Source organism: Synchiropus splendidus, chromosome 7 (genome assembly GCF_027744825.2).
Source record: "Synchiropus splendidus isolate RoL2022-P1 chromosome 7, RoL_Sspl_1.0, whole genome shotgun sequence".
NCBI lineage: Eukaryota > Metazoa > Chordata > Actinopteri > Syngnathiformes > Callionymidae > Synchiropus > Synchiropus splendidus.
Window position 1 is genome coordinate 15,508,146 of NC_071340.1, and position 22,168 is coordinate 15,530,313.

General features: G+C 42.5%; 1 protein-coding gene across 1 annotated transcript; it reads left to right on the top strand.

Moving 5' to 3' along the window:
* Nucleotides 1-206: 206 nt before the first annotated feature.
* Nucleotides 207-20,491, top strand: bco2l (beta-carotene 15, 15-dioxygenase 2, like). The gene is made up of 12 exons (XM_053871764.1): nt 207-403; nt 5,295-5,472; nt 6,347-6,558; nt 6,946-7,061; nt 7,612-7,714; nt 11,236-11,376; nt 14,491-14,651; nt 14,895-15,065; nt 16,305-16,442; nt 19,008-19,190; nt 19,358-19,468; nt 19,672-20,491. Exons 1-12 carry the CDS (start codon nt 370-372, stop codon nt 19,786-19,788), a joined length of 1,665 nt encoding a protein of 554 aa, XP_053727739.1. The 5' UTR covers nt 207-369; the 3' UTR covers nt 19,789-20,491.
* Nucleotides 20,492-22,168: the final 1,677 nt, after the last annotated feature.

A 22,168-nucleotide genomic window follows, 5' to 3' on the forward strand; every position in this document is an offset into this window, starting at 1 on the left:
AGTAGGTTTACTGAGAACAAAGGCTTTATTAGAAGCAGATCTTCTAATAGAATAGTTAGGCTAGGAAACAAAAGGCAGATGGGAGGCCCAAAAGTCAGCTGACATTACTCCCAGAGTTGTTGCCAAATCCTCCAACACGCACGTTTACTCTCCCCACAAAGGAAGTGACGCATATAAACAATAGCCTCTCTCTGGCCTCCGTCGATTCCCTGCAGCAGCACACTGAAGTTGTCATTACCGCACCCCGCTGCTGTTGGGTGCCAGAGTTCACTTCCTGGAGTTGGCAGAGGAGCAGCAGTTCAAAGGCTCCCCTCTGGGCGTCTATAAATCCTCTGTGTTTGTCTGATCAGATCTGCAGAACCACCAGCAATGTCCAAGACGGCAGAGGCCCAGATGCACGGCAGTGAGTACGCAACACTTTCAAATCTTTAGCCAGGATCCTCGGCATGTGACCTTGTGGAGATACTGCACATTACAGACGCGTCAAGAATAAAGAGATTCAAGCAGAAGTTCAGCTGTAAAGGCACAAGCTGCTTGCTATTCTGCTGCTGTGGCGCACGTCAAAACCCACGTCTTCCTGCCACAATCAGCAATTTTCTGTTGATTGAAGGAAAATGTTTTTGGTTTATCATTATTTGGAGTACGTGTCTGATGAAAAGCTGCGGGTTTTAAACCAGTGGTGACGTCAATTACGCTGATTTGTGTTGTTATCAGTGAATCTGTCATTTGAGCTGAGCTCCACCACTGCAGTGATCCTGGGCTTTTCCCACTCTTAAAAGTCAACTGAAGACGGGCACCAAACCCACAACCTGCTCCTTGGATGGACAGGCAGCTTGAGTCTGAAGAGTCAGGAGATCTTTAACCTCATTTATGACTAGAGTTACGAGCACCGTGTCACTGGTGGACTTTGAACCTACAGTGTAACACTGCAGCTTCATATAACAGACACAGCTGCAGAAGTCGCACCCATTCTCCTCATGGATCTCAGTGTTGGCCAAAAAGACAGAACTGGACACCAAAGAACTTTTTGGGATCATTTATCCATTAGATCATAATAGGATTTTTAATATAAGTACAAAAAGATAAAGAAAATAAACTCAGGAGTGGTATTGCAGAGGACACTTCTACAAATGAAAGCAACACAATGCCACATTACACACGCAACAAATACAATATGAACATATGGACCGCTAACCTACTTCTCTTAATAACACACGTGTCTGCTCCCGTTCACTCTGTTAAGTGAAAACATCGGACATAAACATGATGACACGTAACATGACGACACGTAACACGACAGGTAACAAAGTTGAACACGCACGTAAAGGCTCAAATACACACAGCAAACATGAACCAAACAAAACCATGTTATCGAGACACCGTATCACCCATATACATGTGCGTCACGTGTCTGCACCCAGAAACTACTTAAAACTAAAAATGACCATTAATATCTTGTGCAACCCTAAAAAAAAATATAACACATATTAAACACTTACGTTTTCCTCTAATGCGGGATGACAAAATACTGAACACACACTCAGATTGACGTAATGACGCAACACATGTACGTGACACGGTGACATCTATAACTTTGTTGAAGTAACACTGACTTGGGGCGGTAAGATTTAAATAATAACAAAACATTTTCCAACTGGTTACATCATTTTCTTCTCCTTCACCTTTCACCTGGTATCTCCATTCCAAACATTCTTCATCCAACATGTCCACTCATCTTCTACCGACACTTTGACACGCTCTCTGAATCATACATGATGACAGCTTACCCTTTAGCTCAAGCAGATCACCCCCGTCGGTCATTGCCTCCTTTTCCACCCCGTCTGCACCCTCTTCTTCACCTCTGCCTCTCTCAAAATACAACTTCTACCACTACTGCTAATGATAACATAATGTTTATTATAACTATTATTATGAATTCATTGTGCAGGGAACAGTGTTCTCTTACTATGCCGATGACAATAAAGACTTGTAACTTGAATAATAATCGGGCACACAGCGAGCATCACCTCCTCACAGCAAGCTGGTTGGCTTCCAGCTCTTTCAGTGTGGAGTTTGCATGTTGTGCCAGTACTTGCGTGGGTTTACTTCCAGCACAGCAGAGTAAACACACATTGACTGTTTTGTTTTGGTCTTTTGTGTGTTTCTGACCTTCTGTTTCTTTCAATCTCAGAGGTCTCTTCTCCAGAGTTACCTGGCAGTTCCTTGTGTCAGAGCAATTGTCTTGCAAACCTTCATGTTGTGCAGCTTTTTCATTTCCTTTGTCAGAGAGTTCCACATTTTCACACCCACTATTGCAGCGTACAGTTGCCTCAGTGTGGTTCTGGCGTATGCTTGGTAGAAGTTGCCTCTTCTTCTCTGATCCTCCTCATCTGGAGTTAAACAGTCTTTGCAGATGATCCGGCAGCAGTCACTCTTCACTCTGTTGCTGACCTAAAACAGTAACTGAATTCATTGCTAATATTTACTGCCTTATTAACATGGTGAGTTCTTTCAGGTGAACCTGATCGATGAGGTGCTGCAGACCCGTCAGACATGGGGGCCACTCTGGCACCCTGCTGGTGTCGGACACAGGTTACCAGCAATATCATCAATAATATGAGATTTGAGCAGAGTGACGGTTAAAATGTCAGTAGTCAGTAGATGAAGAATAAGTGTCAGAAAAGTTGGAAACACAGGAGAAACACATGGGTTTTGAGAGTGTAAACTTGGCATCTAGTAATGTCTGAACAAAACACAGTCACAAGATGCAAGTTCCACACTCACCAACTATCAAGGTTTTTTCAATCTCACAATAGAGTTGTCTGCTATTATTTTTCACCACTTCAACAGCCCAGAGTGCAGACAAAAGCAATTAAATCATCTTGAGGAAAAAAATAGGCAAACAGACGCGCACACGACCTTCACATAGTTAGATAAGATGGCAAGGCTTTCTATCGAAGGAAACAGTTCACCTCTGCTTGCACAAAAGATTTACTGTTACTGTGTTTTTACTTTGCTGTAATACAGTTTTTAGTTTCACTGGCTTCACGTTCATGCTGCCCAATATTTGAGTAAGAAATGACATAGTTTTAAGAAGTTTATTTTGTCGAATGAAGTTATATAGTGTGATATAAAATCTCTACACATCGCGATTGAGACAACTAGTTACTCAAAGACAGTTTTATAGTTCCTATTCTAAGGTCCCCTGCTTAGCTGTTCAAATTGGCATTTACAACTTTAAGTTAACACTCTCCCCGAGTGTCGACTCTTTAAAGCAGTAGGAAGAGCTGCTTCCTTACGACACCAGTTTATTAAAATGAATGACTTTTGGAGCGATTCCAAGCGCAGAAAATCGATGGTTGATAAGTTAATATATACCTCTGGATATCGCCGGCACATTGGCAGAGACCCATTGTCAACACGTATCTCACCACTGCATTTCCTCTTTATTGCCACAGAGGGACGCAGCTTTAGCACCTTTTGTCTGTTTGTTTTTTTTGGCATTTCTTAGTGGTGATATGAGCTCCCACCGTAGAAAAAGAGAGAAAGGAGCTTTGTAATTGGAGCCAGTCATGTGACCTGTTATTGAGCAGCAGTGATTGGCTCCTGCCAGTCTCATGCATATTTTACAGCTGCGCTGGTGTGCACAGATATGAGGCGGTGATCAGGCATTGGTTATTGGGTAACAGATAAGACAGTAGATAGCGCAGGAGTTGTTCACAGTGCACGGCCCTGGGGCCACGTTAGTTCATCTGACTGACTGACAGTTGCGAGTAAAAAAATGGATCAGCTGATGTTTTCAGCAACCGATTAAACACATAAATGTTTGAACATGTGGACCATGTAGAGTCATGGGGATGTACACACAAGTGGATTGAGGGAAGGATGGATAAACATGGGAGGTGCATGCTTCATAAAAGTTCTTACATTAGAAGTTATTACATATCCAAAAGAGGTAAATTAATGTCAGAGTTTGAGTGCTGTGTTTGTCTCTCCACTAGCTCTGGAAATTTCTGAATTCCTGCCTCTAGTTCCTTCGTACGTTCTCAGTAATCTGCCCTATAAAATATTATAGCCTCCTTCTGTGGCAGAGGCAGCGGTCCTGTATCACTGTTGGTAGGTGCTGCCTCGACTCCTCAACTCTGTGAAGTGTGGTAGAGTCAGAGTGCAGTGCAGTGTTTTCAATGAGAACCTTCTCTGTTCAAGTCAAATGAAATCCAGTTCAAGTCATCTTTATATTTCTTTCTTTTTTATTCCCTATTCCCTTAGTAAATGTTATTATGTGCTATTTATTCATTTTTATTTACAGTATACACCATTTCATTGGGCTCAGAGTTTTACTTAACAATCCTTTCAAATAATATATATATTTTTGGCAAACATTTGTGTACTTAATTGTGGTGGGATTCGATTAAAAAAATAATCTGGTTAGTTAGAGAAGTTTGTGATTCATTCCTCTCAATTAATCGCAGTTTAATGGTATAAGAATATTTGCCACAAGAAGCCACATTTTTCAATTTGAATGAATCAAACGATGGACCCACACATACATTTAAACAACAAAAAATAGTTTATTTTGCATCACAATAAACCACGCTGGTGGCTATATTCAAGTGTTTATATCACCTTATTTAAACTAAAGCTCTTTTAATGTCTTGAAAATATTTGGATAAGAATTTCAGTTTTATAAGAATTTCAAGTACATTCAGAGTAGTAGAAACCATGGCCATTGTGTAGTGAAAAACCTCCCTGAACAAAAGCAAACAGATGCTTTTGTTTGCTTTTGTTCAGGGATTCCTCCATGTTTGTTGTTGTTGTTATCATCCTAGCTGCCACGTGTCTTGTCTCTTGCACTTACGAAGGTTCCCTGTTGTCTGGAGAACAATCTGTTCAATTAAATTATTATTTTTTTTGTTCGAATGAATTAAGCTCACCCATGACAAGACTGACTGAGAGTCCTGTTGAGTCTTGTTTCCTTCTTCCTGTATTTCAGATTTTTAGTTAAATATGAATTCAGTTTGGCCCAAGTTAACTGTGTTCATTCTTTTCATCATGAACACTATAGGTTTTCATTCACAAGTCATTGATATTGTAGTCATGTCCTTGTACTGCAAATATTTGCTTTCAAAGATTTTAAAATGTGAAACAGGTAAATGATGTTGTGAAGACTGAGCACTCCTTTTTATCTTTGATTGACTTTTTTTCTCTCTATGAAAAAAAGTCATTTAATGGGCAAATTCGGGTTGACTGAGTGGCGGAGATAATGAATCTGTGTTCCATTCCCTCCATCCCAGTTCCCAGCAGGGAAAGGTGTCCGCTGGCCAAAGGGCTGGAGAGTCTTTCTGCCCTGGTGACTTCTGGCGAAGAAACCCCAGATCCCATCCCCTCCACCATCCAGGGCAACATTCCATCTTGGCTCAATGGGAGTCTCCTGAGGAACGGCCCTGGGAAGTTTGAATTCGGCGATGACAAGTATGACTTACATAACTGCCTTCTGCATTATTAGTACTATTTTATTTTTCATTCCAGGCACATCATTCTCATTAATCTTTGATAAATAAATTTCATTCAGCTCATAAATCAAGTCACATCAACAGAACAGGTCATTACAGAGTTTGAGCCGAAGAACCAGAGGTTCAGGATGCAGAGCTGGGAAATTAAAACTGGACCTCCTGCAACATCATCACTGCAGTTGCCCTGCAGGCTCAAGTACTGGTTGGCCCAAATATAAATCCTTTAATATTCTGGCTATTATTAGGCATTATATTATTGTTATTATCATTGATTTATTTTTTGAAATCCTATCGAAATGGTCTCTTAAACACTGGATCCAGAAGCTCCATTATTATTAGGCTTATTGTTATTATAAACATTATTCTGTATAATAGTATTAACACTAATAATATAAGTTATGATTAAAAAAAAAGTGGTAGCTGCTATCACTCAAGACTTATGCATTGCTTTCATGTGTTTTGCTAACATGCATAACTTTCTTCTCATGCGACTCTCTTCCCTTAAATTCAGAATTTAAAAAAGAAAAAATAAAGTGTACCAGTAGAAGCCACAGCAGCAGTTTTGACCCGGGGTTTTGAGCTCAGCAGAATTATTTATCATTGATGTGATTAATCTATCTATGAATGAGGCTTTATAACATCGTCCGCTAACATGACATCTCACGGTTGTTTAACTGGTCCAGTCCAGTGTCCCGCCGGCTGTTTTCTACAATTCAGCAGCGCTTAGGATTCTCACCTCCATGATGACTCATTTCCGGGAATATTCCAGTCCTCATTACCTTTCATTTGTCACATGTGTGTGTCAGCGCCATGTTTTGATCCCTCTCACTCAGGTACACCCACTGGTTCGACGGCATGGCCATGATGCACAGATTCCACATCAGCGAGGGGAAGGTCACCTACAGCAGCCGCTTCCTGCAAAGTGATTCATACACCAACAACTTGGAGAAAAACCGGATCGTGGTGTCGGAATTCGGGACATTAGCCATGCCGGATCCATGCAAGAACATATTTGCACGATTCTTTTCACGCTTTCAGATTCCCAGTATGTGCGTCTCTTTTTTTTTTCCTCCCAAATATTATACAATCCTCATTTATAGTGCACTTAAAGGCTAATACAGCTCCAGGTGCTGAATGCATTGCAATAACCATTGAATATATTTGTGTACATAAGTAACACGGCAGATTACTGGAGGCAAAGGAAATCAGCAGTGTAACAGAGAGGGTATTTTATTTATTCTATACTTCTCAATACTGCCTGTGGCAGTTTGCCGGCCCTATTATACATCACTTTGCATTCTAATGTAGCAGTAGTTACATGTTTATGTTGTATTATTGAGCAGATTGCAGCATGTCACTGTTTCCCTCTGTGTGTTGGAGTTGACAGAACATAATACAGATGTGACTGAAGACAGCATGTTTCACTTCACAGAGGCTACAGACAATGCAAACGTCAACTTTGTCAAGTACAACGGCGACTACTATGTCAGCACCGAAACCAACTACATGAGGAGAATAGATCCACAAAGCTTGAACACCAAGGAGAAGGTGAGTGGTGATGTCAGCTGAAATGTATCCCTTTATGGTCCATTTATGCTCCCTTTACGTATGACGTTGGACCCATCCGTTTCAAACAAAGTTACCGTCACTGATCATATGCGTCCATTTTTACTTTAGTATTGCTGTTCACCAATTTATCCATCAGGGGGAGCAGCCCAGAGTCAAAAGTTTAAGACAACAACAAACTCCAAAATGAACACGGCGACTGTGAAAACAGCATTGATGAGATACCTCTTGCACAAAAGATCAAACGGAGGCAGCGTCGTATGAGGCAGTGGACGGAGAATTTCTGCCATTGTTATGTCTTCTTCGTGTCTCATTATAGCGACATATCGGGCAGTAACAGCAACAGTGCCCCCCCCTGGTTTCCAGTGCTACTGCTCCATTTGGTCCGTATCTGTAAGCTTTGTGTAGAAATACGGAGGACATGACCGGAGAGCATGGGCAGAAGGCTCCATCCACATCCAGACATACGTAACGTTGAGCATAAATGGGCCTTTCGTGCGCCTGGACTGTGACGCAGTGATTGAAATTTTAGGTGAACTGGACGGACTTCATCGCTGTGAACTCGGCGACAGCTCATCCTCATTACGATCAAGATGGAGCCACTTACAACATGGGCAACTCCCACAACAAAAATGGTGACTATCTGCTTATACAAAAAGACAACAGACACTTTGGAAAACTGTTCAGCCTCGTGTGCCAAAACCTTTAAAGTTAGAACCAAAGCAAGCCCTGTTTGGATTTGGCCTCCACCAGTCAGCTCATGCTTATGAGTCAGGTTTATGCTTGTGGTCCAAACAGGGGCATTTCTTGCCAACTTTGGAAATGGTTTGTTACACTCCTCCACACCTGTCCAGTAGGATTTATTTTAGGAATTGCATATTTGGAATACACAAGAAAGTATCATTTAGATAGGCACTGGGACAAGGCAAACCACTGCCAAACTGCTCATCCAAAATGTGATTTATTGCTTTGTTTTTGCCCAATATTATTGCTCTACGCATTTTAGCTACATAATCTCACTTCAAATGCATTTATTTCCAACCTGCCTTGATTGGTGGAGGTAATAAATGTTGATTCTGTTCTGCTTCTGCTGCACTACAAATGTATGCTCATCTGTCAGCAGCTCAGCAAGAAATGGTCATGTCGTGAGAGAATCTGGCTCTGCGTTTAAAAGGCTTCCATCCAATTTGATAGCTACATTCACATTGCTTTTCTCCTCAAAAGTTGGAATGACAGTCAAAAAAAGTTGCCTCCATCGTCCACAGTGTGGGTGCATTGCACCCCTATGTCTGGGTCGAGATGATACAGATGTTTTATAAGAGAACATGGACAAATATCTTAAAGCTTTGCTTCCTGCTAATCTGAGGTCAGGTCACAGGGGCCCTAGTCTCAGCGAAGAGGCTGGACTTCCCTCCATCCAGCCCCGACTCCAGGGCTTCTAGGGAAAGTGATTTGTTTCGCATGTCCTGCGTCTGTCCTGGGGCCTCCTGAATGGATAAATGTGTTGGTTCATGACCCACATCCAGATCGCTCATCATCCGTTATTTACTATCGCCTGTGATTTACCGACAGAAGACCCTACATCAGACTCCATTACGACTTGCTGAAATGCTCAAAGGCCTTTGGTTAAGTGGAAGCTGTAATGAACAGCGTCTGAGGGCTTAAATATTCAATACAGTTATTTTTAGCCACTTCTAGCATGGACTGAAACCAATAAATATTTCAGTCACCCTGATAAACAATTTGTCGCCAAAAATGTTACTTATTTTCTTGATATTTAGTCGGTCATGTGATGCTCCATAATCTTCGGTCTTATTGTCTCATAGTTCATATGAGACTAGTTTGTCACTTTGACTGTATTTTTGCCTTCATCCTCAAGTTACACATCAATATATTCTTTTCCATATTGCGTATTTCAAGTTCAGTATTGCTCCCCCCTAGAACTGTGAATATTTGTGCGCATTTAGGAAGAAAAAAAAGTCTCAAGTATCAATAAATAAACCACATATCTATTGGCAGTTACACTTTAATTTAGAGAACATACAGTTGTGCTCCCAACTTTACGTAACCTGGCAGCGTTTATGATTTCTGGGCCATTTTCCACATGTATTGCCCTCTTAAACATCAACGACAGCCTGGAGTCTTCTATGCTAGTTGTGGATGGGGCTCTTCATTTTCTCTGATGGTAAAGCTGCCCATTCCTCTCAACAAAAAGGCCAGTTCCTGTAAATTCTTGGCCTGTCTTATATGAAGTGCTCGATTGAGATCTCCCCAGAGTGGCTCAATGATATTGAGGTCAGGAGACTGAGACGGCCACTGCAGAACCTTCGCTTTATTCTGCGGCAGCCAATGACATGTCGACTTGGCTGTGTGTTTTGGACCATTATCACGTTGGAATATCCGAGTAGGTCCCACTGGGTTGATGAGTGCAAATTTTCTTCTGCGTATCTTTTGATAACATGCTGCATTCATCTTGCCATCAAAGTTTCCTGAGCCTTTGTAGCTCACACATCCCCAAAACATCAGCCATCCTCCTCCATGTTTCCCAGCAGGAACGCTGCACCTTTCATCGTAGGCCTCGTACTTGACTCCTCTCCAAACGTTTATGGTTGCAGCCAAAAAGTTTGGTCCCACCACTCCAAATGATTTTGATCCACAAGTTTGGAGGCTTGTCTCTGTGCTGTTTGGCATATTGTAAGCGCCTGGACCATGCAGCCCGTTCTGCATCATGAAACATGAAACCACTCTTTTTCAGAGAGTCCTGTATTTCAGCTGATGTCATATGTAGGTTTTTCCTGGTGTTTGTGGGAGAATCTTTTGTTGGTGGACCTGAGTGAACGCTGCTGATTGGCATTCTCAGTGCCTTGGATATATTTCCTGCTTTACGCAGCTCAGTTACCGTTTTCCCACAGATCTTTTTTACAATTCTGAGAGGGAGCCCAGAAACTAACACGCTGATTTCCAGCAGACGGATCACAGAGGTGGATTGTTACCTTTAGGAGCCATTCAAACCCATTTGCGTCAACATGTGCATGTTTTCAGGCCAAGACTTTTGATGTTCACTCCTTTTATTTTCATTATGATGCAATGATAATGAATGACTTCACCCGAGCACTAACCATGAGGGTAAGATAAGCTTTTGTGTTCATTTATTTTCTCAGAAAAATGGTCCAGAAATCATAAACTCAGCTCGAGAGAGCGGCTCTCATTTAAGCCATAAGGGAAAAAATGGTCTCTTTCTAAAGATGAAAAATGACATGGTCAAACACATTAAAACAAAGTGGAAACATCAAAACAAATGGAGAACACATCACATAAAAATCCTGCAAGAAACATCACTAAAGTTGTGTATTCTGGCCGGACATAAATGATGGACTGTGTGAGGACGGCTTGGGTTGGAGGCAGACTTACTTCTCAGCATTTTTACTGTCACCGATTCAGTGAATGACAAAACATTCCCCTCTGTTTCTCTATCACTTCTTGATGGACTGTGTTGCGTTGTGTGTGTTCCGTTCTGTTGCGGCGGCTCTTCCGCAGTTTCTAAAAATCCTGGTGCAAACCCTGCTGCATATTCCCACAAACAAACTACTTAATTTATTTCACACTAGAATGGCCACCAAAATTCCACTCTAAAGAGCTGCACAAAAGTGAATAAGCAAATAATTTCTCTGTGTTAAAGCTCACAAACCTTATGGCTTCCTCCTGCTATACTCAACCGTCCTTCTCTCCTGACCTCGTCTGAATGTAAACATGAATATCCAGTATTGTACATGGAACTGGTCTCACAGCCTCCTCATCCGTCCCTGTGCATGTGCAGCCTCTGTCATCCTGCGCCCCATGAAAGCTTCTAAACAAGCCGACAAAACTGCTTCTGGCAAGTCTAAACTGAAATGTTAATTATTTTTAATATGTCAGCTCCTTCACCTGTCCTCTTATGTCCCTGGGCTTGGTTAGTTCAACTAAACTTGTCAAGGCGAACTAAATTAACAAGCGCGTTTTCACAGCCTCAGGCCGGATGGCCTGCGATTATATAAACAATTTCCTGCTTTCAGGACTTACTCACTGCCTTTGGGTGCTGATATTTATACGTGATTGTTGCATTTCCTTTTTTGTTATTCGCCTTAATATGCACTGACACTCACCGGGGTCTCTTCAGGATTCTTCTACAATGTGATTCGTGTTCCTCCTCCTGAGGAAATGAGGTCAAAAGAGGACTCCGCAGACCTGACAGGAGCCAAAGTCATCTGCTCCATCCGCGCTGCTGATCCCAGGAAGCCCTCGTACTATCACAGTTTCGGTGAGACACGCTCGGCTCCTTCAGCTTGTTTGGATGTTTTCGGAGGTGGCATTAATGAATTCATGTGATAGTCTGTTTGGGCTGTCTGGATGAACGTACTTGACAGGAGGAGAACATGTTTTTTCTCGTAGCTCCCTTCTCATCCAGTTTGTGAAGAGCAGCTGTTTTTGTCACCTCACAATTCCTGCATGACACCACTGTTTCGGAGGGAGTGCTATCCCGTCTGAGATCCCTGAGGAGAAGAGCCCGGCCTTACAGACAAATACAGACAAGTGTTGTTGCGGCAGCATCTCCATAGTGAGGAATAATTGGCACGTGACGTAACCGCTTCACTCTAATTGACATTGGCAGGCCGCAGTCAGCCGCACGGACAATGAAGTGTGAAGATGATGCCAATCAAGCGAGACAAATATGACTTCATATGATGCCAGTGAAGTGGACCACTTTCCTAATTATGTCATGGTTTGTGTTTCCAGCAGACCACACTGGCTCTCCCAGACTTGCTGGCACCTACAAATCTGGCCAGCTACGGCACATTACTCTGAGGCAGCCGTGCTTCTGTCAGCATGGTTACGATGTTTATCGCCATTTCAAGCATGTGGGAAAGAAAAGCCAAAATACAACACAAGAAAGTTCACCCAGTTCTTTACCTTCGCTCTGCTCATGCGGCAAATCAGAGGGTGGTGACCCATTTTACATGGCAAGTCGTAGATTAGACTGAAAACATTCGTGTGATTTGACCGGTTGATGGCTGCAGAGGTGAAAATGTGGCTTTAGAGCAGGGGGGTCAAGGGGCCAAAGTCTGAAAGTCTGGTCAAACAAAATTCAGCAGTCTGTGAATGGCATTTTGATGGTTACCGTACTTGAAAGGGAGTCTGATACCAGTGTCTTTTCCAATTATTGAGGGCTAATTTTAGCATTAGGCTTCTGTGTGTCCCTTGGGAGCGTAACTGCAACTGCAACGTTGCTGTCTAGATCGCCAAAAAGCATGAATAGTTTTCATTCTACTTTCCACGGCTAGCGCAGCACTGCTTCAAATCGGCAAGGTACTATTCCTTGCAGAGTTGGAGTAGAGTAAAAGGAATGGGCAGGAAAACAGCACATGAAAAGTGACGTGAATTTGGAAAAAAATCGTTACATTTCACGGCGAAAGAGCAATGTAAAGATTATGTCAAAACCGGCACGCAAGGAGCGTGAGCTATTTTTCTTGAAGAGTTCACAGACATTTTTTGGGTTTTGAGCGTCACGCTCGTCCCAAACATTTTAGAATCAGAAAAAAAGACAACGGATGAGAAGAAATAGAAACGATGCCACAGACTGCAAGCAGGTCATATACAGGGGTGGGACTGGCCTGAAATCCATTCACGGCGAGGGATCCGCCCTCAATGCGTGAGGCACCGCGCAACTGACAATTCTCACGTGACCAAGTGGAGAACCATTGCTGCACTCCGCTTCTAGTGGAAATGGAAAACTATGCTGCTGTCCCAGTGGAAATTGGGGGTCAGACTCACAACACAGGAGACATTTTGGTTCCACAACTTTCATCAAATTCCCTTTTAGTCGCATGGGATGGCGCCCCATTCATTCTACGTGCAACAGCATCTCAAGGAGCAGAGCCATCTCCATCCCTTGCGGCCTCGAAACCCTGTTCCACAGTGCTCCCCATCCTCCCCTGCCTGGCTCAGCCTATGCCTTAGTGATCTAGTTGTTGGTTGGTGTGGCTCAATATCACTTCTTCATATCTGGTACTGACACCTTGAGGATTGGTTAACCCTGATCTGGTCCGATACTTTTAACTTATTATTCAAAAAGTTGTTAATAAATAATGCACAAGGTCTGTCATCATTCAAAGATAATAAATGAAAGTGACACTTGGAACAATTGGTTTGGACAGACATGGCGTCGGAACGCCGGACGCCCGCTGGCTCAGTGGGTATCAGGATTAGCTGACATACGTATAACCACTGGTTCACAGCGACACTCAGTAGAGTGTCAGATACGCAGAGGTATAGCAGGCAGTTGCATATTTTAGCTGTATCATCATCGACCCCCAACACTCCCCCAACCTTTAGCAACCATTAAAACTTTCCTTTTTTTGGACCAGTTTTGATCATCTCATCACAGTCAGACAAAGTAAACATTTTTGCATAGAAAAACAGCCTTTCACCCCCAGTGTCACCACAGACTGATGCCGACCACAGACGGATCCAATTATTAGACCCACCGCTGAGTCTGTAAAAGCCAAATAAATAAAATAATGAGGTGATTGTCTCTAATGATCCGGTCGAACCCAGATTACATCTTGCTTATAATGGCCAGAGATTGAAAGCCGTGGAAACAAAGAGAACAGAACCACCATGTCAGCAAAGTAGCATGAGCTGTTCATGAGCGGTACCGTTCCTTTATTAGCCTGAGACCCAGTTTTCTCATAAAACTTTGCTTGCAACAGAATCAACAGCTTTACTATCACCATAAAACATCAAATAATTCCAACTACAAGAGTAATTTCAAATAAGCAGCCTCATGAATTCAGCAGCAACTGAGCCCGCTACACAGCCTCTGTCTAATCCCTCTTTCTCTCAAGTTTACAGCGTTATTGACTTTGGTGCGTTTCCCTTAATATTTGTGTCGCGCTGCCTTGGCAGAACATTGTGGGGACTAAAGTAGAATATGTGCACATGCACATTTTGCTTCACGTTCATGATGAATTTGCCCACTGTGGGACTAATAAATCTAAATCCATCTGAGAGGAACAGACATCAGAGGAGGCCGGATCGAGCATCCACTCATGGGACTGTTACTGAAAATGTAGTGTGCAACACATTTCTAAATGTTTAATTTAGAGGCCAAAAATGTATCTTTAATTTTGTATTTTCGTATTCATAAAATCGTTTATCGTCATCCATTGCGTTGTTTCCCTGAATTTATTTTTCCTTTGGGCCTCTTTTCTACTTTCTGTTTATTGTTTTCTCATGGATTACAAGTATTGCTTTTCTGTTTTTTTTTATTATTATTTTTATACAATTGCGCATAAATGCTCTGTGAACCCCAAGATGCTGCATTTTCTTCCATTATGCCAACTAAAATACTGCATTTTCATGCTTGTTTTCTTAGTCATGTCAGAGAACTACATCGTGTTCATCGAGCAGCCCATCAAGCTGGACCTTCTGAAGTTCATGCTCTACCGAATTCAGGGAAAAAGTTTCCACAAGGTCATGAAGTGGGAGCCCAAACTAAACACCGTCTTCCATCTGGTGAACAGACACACCGGCAAGGTAACCGAAATAAACACACGCCACGCTGCAGACTTGCTAGAAAGCAAAAGGAAGGAAGGAGGTGAACCTGTTTACATGCGATGACATTTTGTCCTCTTGATGAAGTCACACTCTGATGCTGTTTTTTCTCATTACGCGCACAAAACACATTTAGAAAAACTATAACTGATCTCAGTGAAGCACCACGATAAGGTCTGATAATACTCTGCAATGTCCTCATTAACAGCTGTGCCTCTCCAACAGGTGAGTGACGTGAAATACCTCGCAGGCCCCATGTTCACGCTGCACCAGATTAACGCTTATGAAGACAACGGCTACCTGGTGATGGACATGTGCTGCGGCGATGATGGTGACATCATTGCTGACTTCACTTTGGAAAACCTGCGCAGAAGCTCAGGAGAGGAGATGGACGAGGTAGGATGAGCAAACTCTTGCTCCACACCAAGGCAGTGTGTCATGTATTCAGGCAGATTCTCAGTTCTTTTTCCGTCATCTCAAATCCATCAAGCAAAAACCAAACTAAATAACGCCATAACAAAACAACAAATACCTTTTTTCATAGACAGAACTAGTAGTGGGACAAATCCAGCTTCACAGCGCTCCACCGAATGACCCAAAATGACTTGAGAATTCTTGTTATAACTCTACGTGTCTTTAAAATGTCAATCAGTTCGTGCTATTTTTAATGTACTGAGTTAATATAACTTTAAAATATGCATGTATTATCATACATACCATGAACTGCTCACTGACTTCAACTGAGGAGGTTCAGTTTTCCACTGTGCTCATCGCTCTGCCAGTAAAATTACTCCAAAATGAAAGTCCAAATTTCAACGAAATGTCCAGGAAATACTGCGTACACAAGATTTTGGAAGTAATCCAGAATACCATCTGGATCCAAAGCTACTCTGAAGGGCCTCTCAGTCTCTGTTGAGACAAGAGCTGCAGTGAGAACTTTGTGTTTTGTGAGCAGGCAACGCTGCTGCCACCTGCTGTCCATTCAGCTAATTTGAGGTTGACTATTATTGATAGCAATGACTTTTCAAATGCAATCCTGTCTAATGTAGAGCAAAAATTTTTTTTTTTGAAAATGTAGATGAAAGTTAGGGTCTGTGTGGAGCTCAGCACTCGGGTTATTATATTTTCGAGTCTTATTTAAATGTTGTCTCACTCTGCGTGTAGACAAAAGATAATATAATATATGATACCTAGTTTAATCTGCTTGTAATGTAATATTGTCTCTATCTAATATAGAGTATTGATCGAAAACTGCAACTGATGGAGTGCATTATCATTAGATTCAGATTAGAGCCTTGCTCAAGGGCAAGTCCTGATCAGATTTATGAACATGAATAATGAGCCAAAGCCACAGAGTCCAGGGAAACATAAATAAATATCATTCTGCTGTCCATTCAGGATCAAACGCAGGCATTGTTCTATATCCTGTAATTCCTTAATATGTCGGTCTGGGTCTCATCTTCTTTCCACGTGACCTCGGCTGCGCCCTCTGTTGTTCTGTTTGGACTCCCAAAATAAATGTATCGGAGCAGCCGTCAGTATTGACCTTCACTCAACGCAATGTTGCTCAGACCAGGACACATCTCCCAATGTTCTGCAGTGTCACACGCTAACATTCATCATGGCTCTTGTCAGTTCTACAACGCGCTGTGCAGAAACCTTCCTCGGCGATACGTCCTCCCCCTCACCATCGACGATCAAACTCCTCTGGATCAAAACCTGGTGTATCTGGAGAAGTGCAAAGCCACAGCCAGAAAGACCCACACAGGCGAGGTAGGATCAAACACGAGGCTGTAAGTGATTAAGAGGAGAGCGGTGGCCGCTGGAGAAAGACTTGAAGAAAGTGAAAAGTGGGGATTATAATCATGATAAACACCGTCGGTCCACTCCTACATGCCCCCGCAATTATCCGGCTGGAGTGTAATTTCTGTGGCACGGTAATTTCATGACATAGGCGAGATAAAAGCAACGTCGAAATGAATTTTCTCCACAGAAGTGAACAATTCCAATTTCGCAAATTACCTTGTGCACTGACTCAGACTTTGACAGACTGACTCGCACACACATATACATGTACCAGCCTGCACACGTGGAGGTGAAGCAAAAGATGGAGCCTGAGCACTTGAAACAAGCTCAGTCACACAATGTTCAGTCTCTGCTGTCAGCTGCTATTGTTGCACCTTCAGCCCTCACAAACCCTTTATTGAATGTTTGAATTATTTCACGTGTTGAACTGTCCTCATCCTGCCATTCACCCCGTCATGGTGTGTTTGGTACGCTTTCACCAAACCAATGGGAAACACACTTGTGTCCTTTTAAGATGCCTGAGTAGATTTTGATAATTTATACCGCCAATACAGAAAACCTACACAAGGTAGAGTGACAGGAGCAGCACCCCACGCAAGGAATAACATGATCTGCTTGATCATCATGTCAGCTGGATTCTGCTTCAAGCAATAGATCCACCATTGTTAGGGAGCCTAAAGTCAACATTTCAACTAGTACCACCTATTTGCGGTTGCATCGTGGGGGCAGCTCTTGAAACACAGAGACTTTGACTTTCCCCTGTCGGGTTGAGAGGAGATGGGGGGACAACATGCCAGTTTAAAACTGCCATCCCTCCTTTCCTTCCCTTCCTTTTTATAGTATATGTTGGACATGTAATATGGCAATCTTTAAGTTGTAAAAATGAATCAATATTTCAACTTTCATTCAACTTTCACAACTATTTACTTTGTAGATTCTCACTGAAGGCATCAAAACCATGAATGGACACATAAGGAATTATGTAGTAAACAAAGAAGTGTGTCATTACTCAAAACATGTTTTATGTTTTTGACTCTTCAAAACAGCCAGTGTTTGCTTTGCTGACTATTTTTCTCACTGCTGGCATTCTGGCGATGAGTTCCATCTAGTCACCTGATAAGGTTTTCCAACAGGGGAAGAGGTTAGCAGCACTGCCAACAAAAGGTGGTTACTTTGAGTCATCGAAAATATGAAACATATTTGAAGTTATTCAACGTTTTCTTCTTTGCTACATTATTTCATACATCCTACTTCATATATTTGACGTCTTCAATATGTATCTCCAATGCAGACAGTTGTAAAAACAAAGAAAAAACGCTGAATCAGAAGGCGTGTCCAAACTTTTGGCTGGAACTGTAAGTGGTTGTCTTCTATCTCTCCATACCCCGCAACAATTATCAAGCAACATTCAAGGTTCAATAACGGTGCACACACCCCGCTAAAAATGCACCCAACAACCTGCGATTGACATTTTGTTAGAGTTCATTCGCAGTATATGTGACTGGGCGGTGGCCTAGAGGTGAAAGCATGTTGCTGTGAAGTGAAAGGTTGCTGGTTTGTGAAGTTTGTAAAGTTAATACATGGAGAGCAGTTCAGTCCAACACTGTAGAGACACAATTATATTTGAATACGTTTGACAGAGAGATCATTTTGCAGTGTAGAATTGAGGTGTTGTGAATGGCCTCTGACATCACTAATGCTGTGGTTTGGCTTCAGATCGAAAACTGGCATCTTGCAGACTTTTAACATGTTGTTAGATTGGAATTTGGGCCGTTGTATTAAAAGCAGAAATTCCAACACCATGTATTTTTTTTTCCAGTGTGACTTAAGCAGTATGTTTTCACCTACCTGGTTGATTTCCATCCTGTTCTGTGGCTGTTAGTTTTATATTTATTTCACAGCAGCTGATCTGGATGCATGTTTTACAGCAACTGTTTTCATGCTGCGTCAACCCCTTAAACAGGTATTGTTCAAGTTCCAAAAGCGAGATTAAAAAAAAAAACAAAACACTTACCTGACTAATGTTACAGTAGTTTTTTTTTAATGAAATCATTGGAAAATCTGTCTCCTCTTAGTCATCTGGCATTTCCAGCAGATGAAATTTCCCAGGAGCTCATTGGCACGTGTATAAAAAAAAAGAAAAAGTTGAAGGAGAAAGCACAAATCCCTGTGGTGCGCCATGTCCTTTGATGCAATCTGACAGGCAAATATACAGGGAACACTCGATGTAGCAAGTGGACATTAGAGGTTCATACAGTTGTTAAAGAACTCGGGCAGGACACTCTGTCCGGTTCTCATTTCAACGGTGGTTTTCTGTTGTGAGGGGGCATCATGGCCGTGCACTAGTATCATGTGGAATGTTAAAAACAAGAACTCGGTATCTCATGAAACTGAAAGTACTGATCACCAACTCTGAGCTCAGGTAAGTCCAGAGATGGTCTCTTCAGTAACTCAGTGCATTTTTAACGGAGTGTACTTTTTTTCAGCACAAAAGCCTGAGTCGACTCAGAATTCTGTTTTTGTCGTGGGCAGATTTTCATGACCCACGAGGAGCTGCACAGCGACGAGCTGCTGCAGTACGGCGGTCTGGAGTTCCCGCAGATCAACTACGACAAACACAATGGCCGACCCTACCGCTACTTCTACAGCTGCGGCTTCGGACACGTCATCAGCGACTCGCTGCTTAAGATGGACGTCCACACTAAGGAGCTTAAGGTCTCTATCTTTCAAAGAGCACTGAGGGAGACCTCGCCGTGAACCGTGCGCCGAATTATCACATCAAAGTTATTTTGCATGCAACTCGCAGCAACAGATTAGAAGAAGGTTTTACACATGAAACAGCTCCGAGTACAGGAAACGGATATGTAATCCTTCCTGTCTAGGTGTGGCGTTACCCGGGCTTGTACCCGTCTGAGCCTGTCTTTGTTGCTTCGCCGGGAGCCACGGAGGAAGATGATGGAGTGGTCCTGTCAGTCATCATCACACCCAGAAAAGTGAGTGACAAAAGCAGGAGACAAAAACAATCCTGAGATTGTTAAATTGGGGTGATTTGCAGTCTGTTAACCCAGAACTGTGCCTGGAATGTTGGAGACAGAGGAGACAAATGGTTCGATATTATCTCCGTCATTATTATGAGAGGGAGGTCTGATGCTTTTCCCTCTACCAGCAACCCTGGAGCTTTGTTTTCTGTTTGCAGGAGAAAAGCACCTTCCTGCTGGTTCTGGATGCAAAGACCTTCACTGAGCTGGGTCGAGCTGAGGTCCCAGTCAACATCCCGACCGGAACCCATGGAGTCTTCAACGCAATGGGATAGGTGTCGACTCAAAAATGCAACCAACCAGGAGGGACGTCATCTATTTGGACAGCTGTCTTTTATTGCTTTGAAAATAGCAAATCTTGGTGTCAAACCTTGGGCCTAGGGGCCAAATATTGCCCCCAAATTACTAAAAAACAGCTTGAATGTCACCAAGAGAATCTCATCAGCTTTTCTTTAAATGTACGCAGATATATATGTACTATTACAAACCGCTTGAAACTATTAATCATTCAACTTTAGCCACTAACGTGTGAGAATGTTTCAGCTATATTTTAACACACTTTTGAAGGACTATTTCAGAGCTTGGTCTTCCATAGAACTCCATAGAATAGTTTGGAGAACAACTCATCTCCTTAAGACAAATACAGGCATGCTCTGTAAAGAAGGCTGAAAAGTTTCTTTTCTTAAATCTGTGTTAAACCACTCAAATATTTATCTCTGAGTTGCAGATACACTATGTAAAACAGTCAATGCTATGTCAGATTTCACCTCGCAAAAGTCCAAATAAAGACTGTTGATTTCCTTTAGACAATAGCACAGTAAGTTTCTTTCTTAATAAAAATGTTATTGTGGGATTATTATGCATGGACTTTGCAGGGAAGATGATTTCAATCCATGATGGAGTGAGGCTGAAACATAATAAAAGTTTCTGGAAGCAGTAAAAATATCTGACAATGGGTTAAAGATGAATTATTAAACAAGTGCCTACAGACGTGCTTGCGACTCGTGACTTAAGTATAAGACAGATAAAGTCAAAAAAAAAAAAAAGAAGAAAGAATATCAGACATTTAAATGCTCGATTACATCAATCTGCGTTCCTTAAATTTGAAGCATCAGTTGGACTTTGACCTACAGATCAGGCGGACGCTCCCTAATTGTTTTAACTGGAAAACATATTGGAGTTCACGCACATTACAATCCATTTCCCTGTGTTTTTAAAGTGTTTGTGCATCGCCGCGTGAGTGGAAACGCGATACTCCCCGCGCGGACAGCGCAGCACTTAGGAAATACAAAAACGCATCAGAGGAAATTCAATTTCTGTCAAAGTAACGTGATAGAAATGGACAACGTCTGAAAAGCCTGGAAAGCAAATGGACGGCGCTGATCGATAGCCTCCAGAGAAACTAGTAGAGGTCACACGACGGAATTTCAGAGAAAGTTGAAATTCATGTACGCGGCCGGGAGAAGTGGATTTGTTGTGTTTTCCTTTGATTGAAGTCGCCGGAGGCTGCTATTGACTATCCAGGTTTATTGACTCCGGTTATAAATAGACTTGGTTCACATGACAGTCGGCGCTTCAGGAAGTGTCAAAGATTTAAGTGCAGGAGGATCACATTTTCTTCCCTTCTTCACCCAGATATGTCTCCTAAAGTTGCAAGTTCAAATGTCATGGGACGACCTTCTTTTTTTATACATAGAATTCCAGTATATTTGTATGAAAACAACCACTTCTCCACAGTTTCCAGGTAGGTGCAGACAATACTTGTCCATGTGTTTTTTTCTTCTTGTCAATAAGCACAGTGAGGAAATGAGGGTTCGTGCTACCAAAACAGCCGATGCCGGATTGAGATGAATACATGAAGCGGCTCCTTCCTGAGCGTCTGTGAAGTCCTGAGGCACCAAAAAAAAAGCCAGCAGGAGGAAGAGGTTACCTGCTGATTCCTCCGAGATCAGCCACTCGTGCGGGACAAACCCAGTTCCATTAGCGGCAGATAAATTTAACTCCTAATGCACTGCTGGAATGTATCGCTTGCACCGTGGTTGCCGGTGACACGGAGACCCGACAGCGCTAGGCGCATGTTCGAGGGCTGGTTCTGCTTGTTACAGGACTGCGTTACGGAGAGGATCTCAGTCCGAGGGTGACCTGCTAGCTCTGAGTGTGGAGGCATCTGGCGACTCGATTATCACTTCCCTCAATATGTCGGAAACTAAATTCAGGTACATGACTAATATAGCGTCATTAAAATCTTCCCGAGAAGACGCACGCTCGGGGCGATAAAAAAAATTAATTGTACGAGCAATGGAGTGATAATATGCAACAACATGTGAGCACAATGAAACACCTGAGCTACCAAATGTAGTTAAAGTGTTCTGATTCCCCGATGTTGATGGCGTGTATTCGTAGCTGCCACGTGGCGACGGCATAGCTCAGTGGGTTAAGTAATTGGCTCGCTGTTGGAAGGTAGCAAATTGAATTCCTCACACCTGCAGAGTGACGTTGCGCCGTCCTTGAGCGAGGATCTAAAACGCACAATAGTCAGGCAGCTGGAAATAACTGCGAAGAACAAGAGAATGGCAGTCTGTCAGTACACGTGTATTTGTTTTGTTGTTATCGTTTTCTTCTGGTGGAGGGGTCTGTGTGGGCGCGACACGGAAA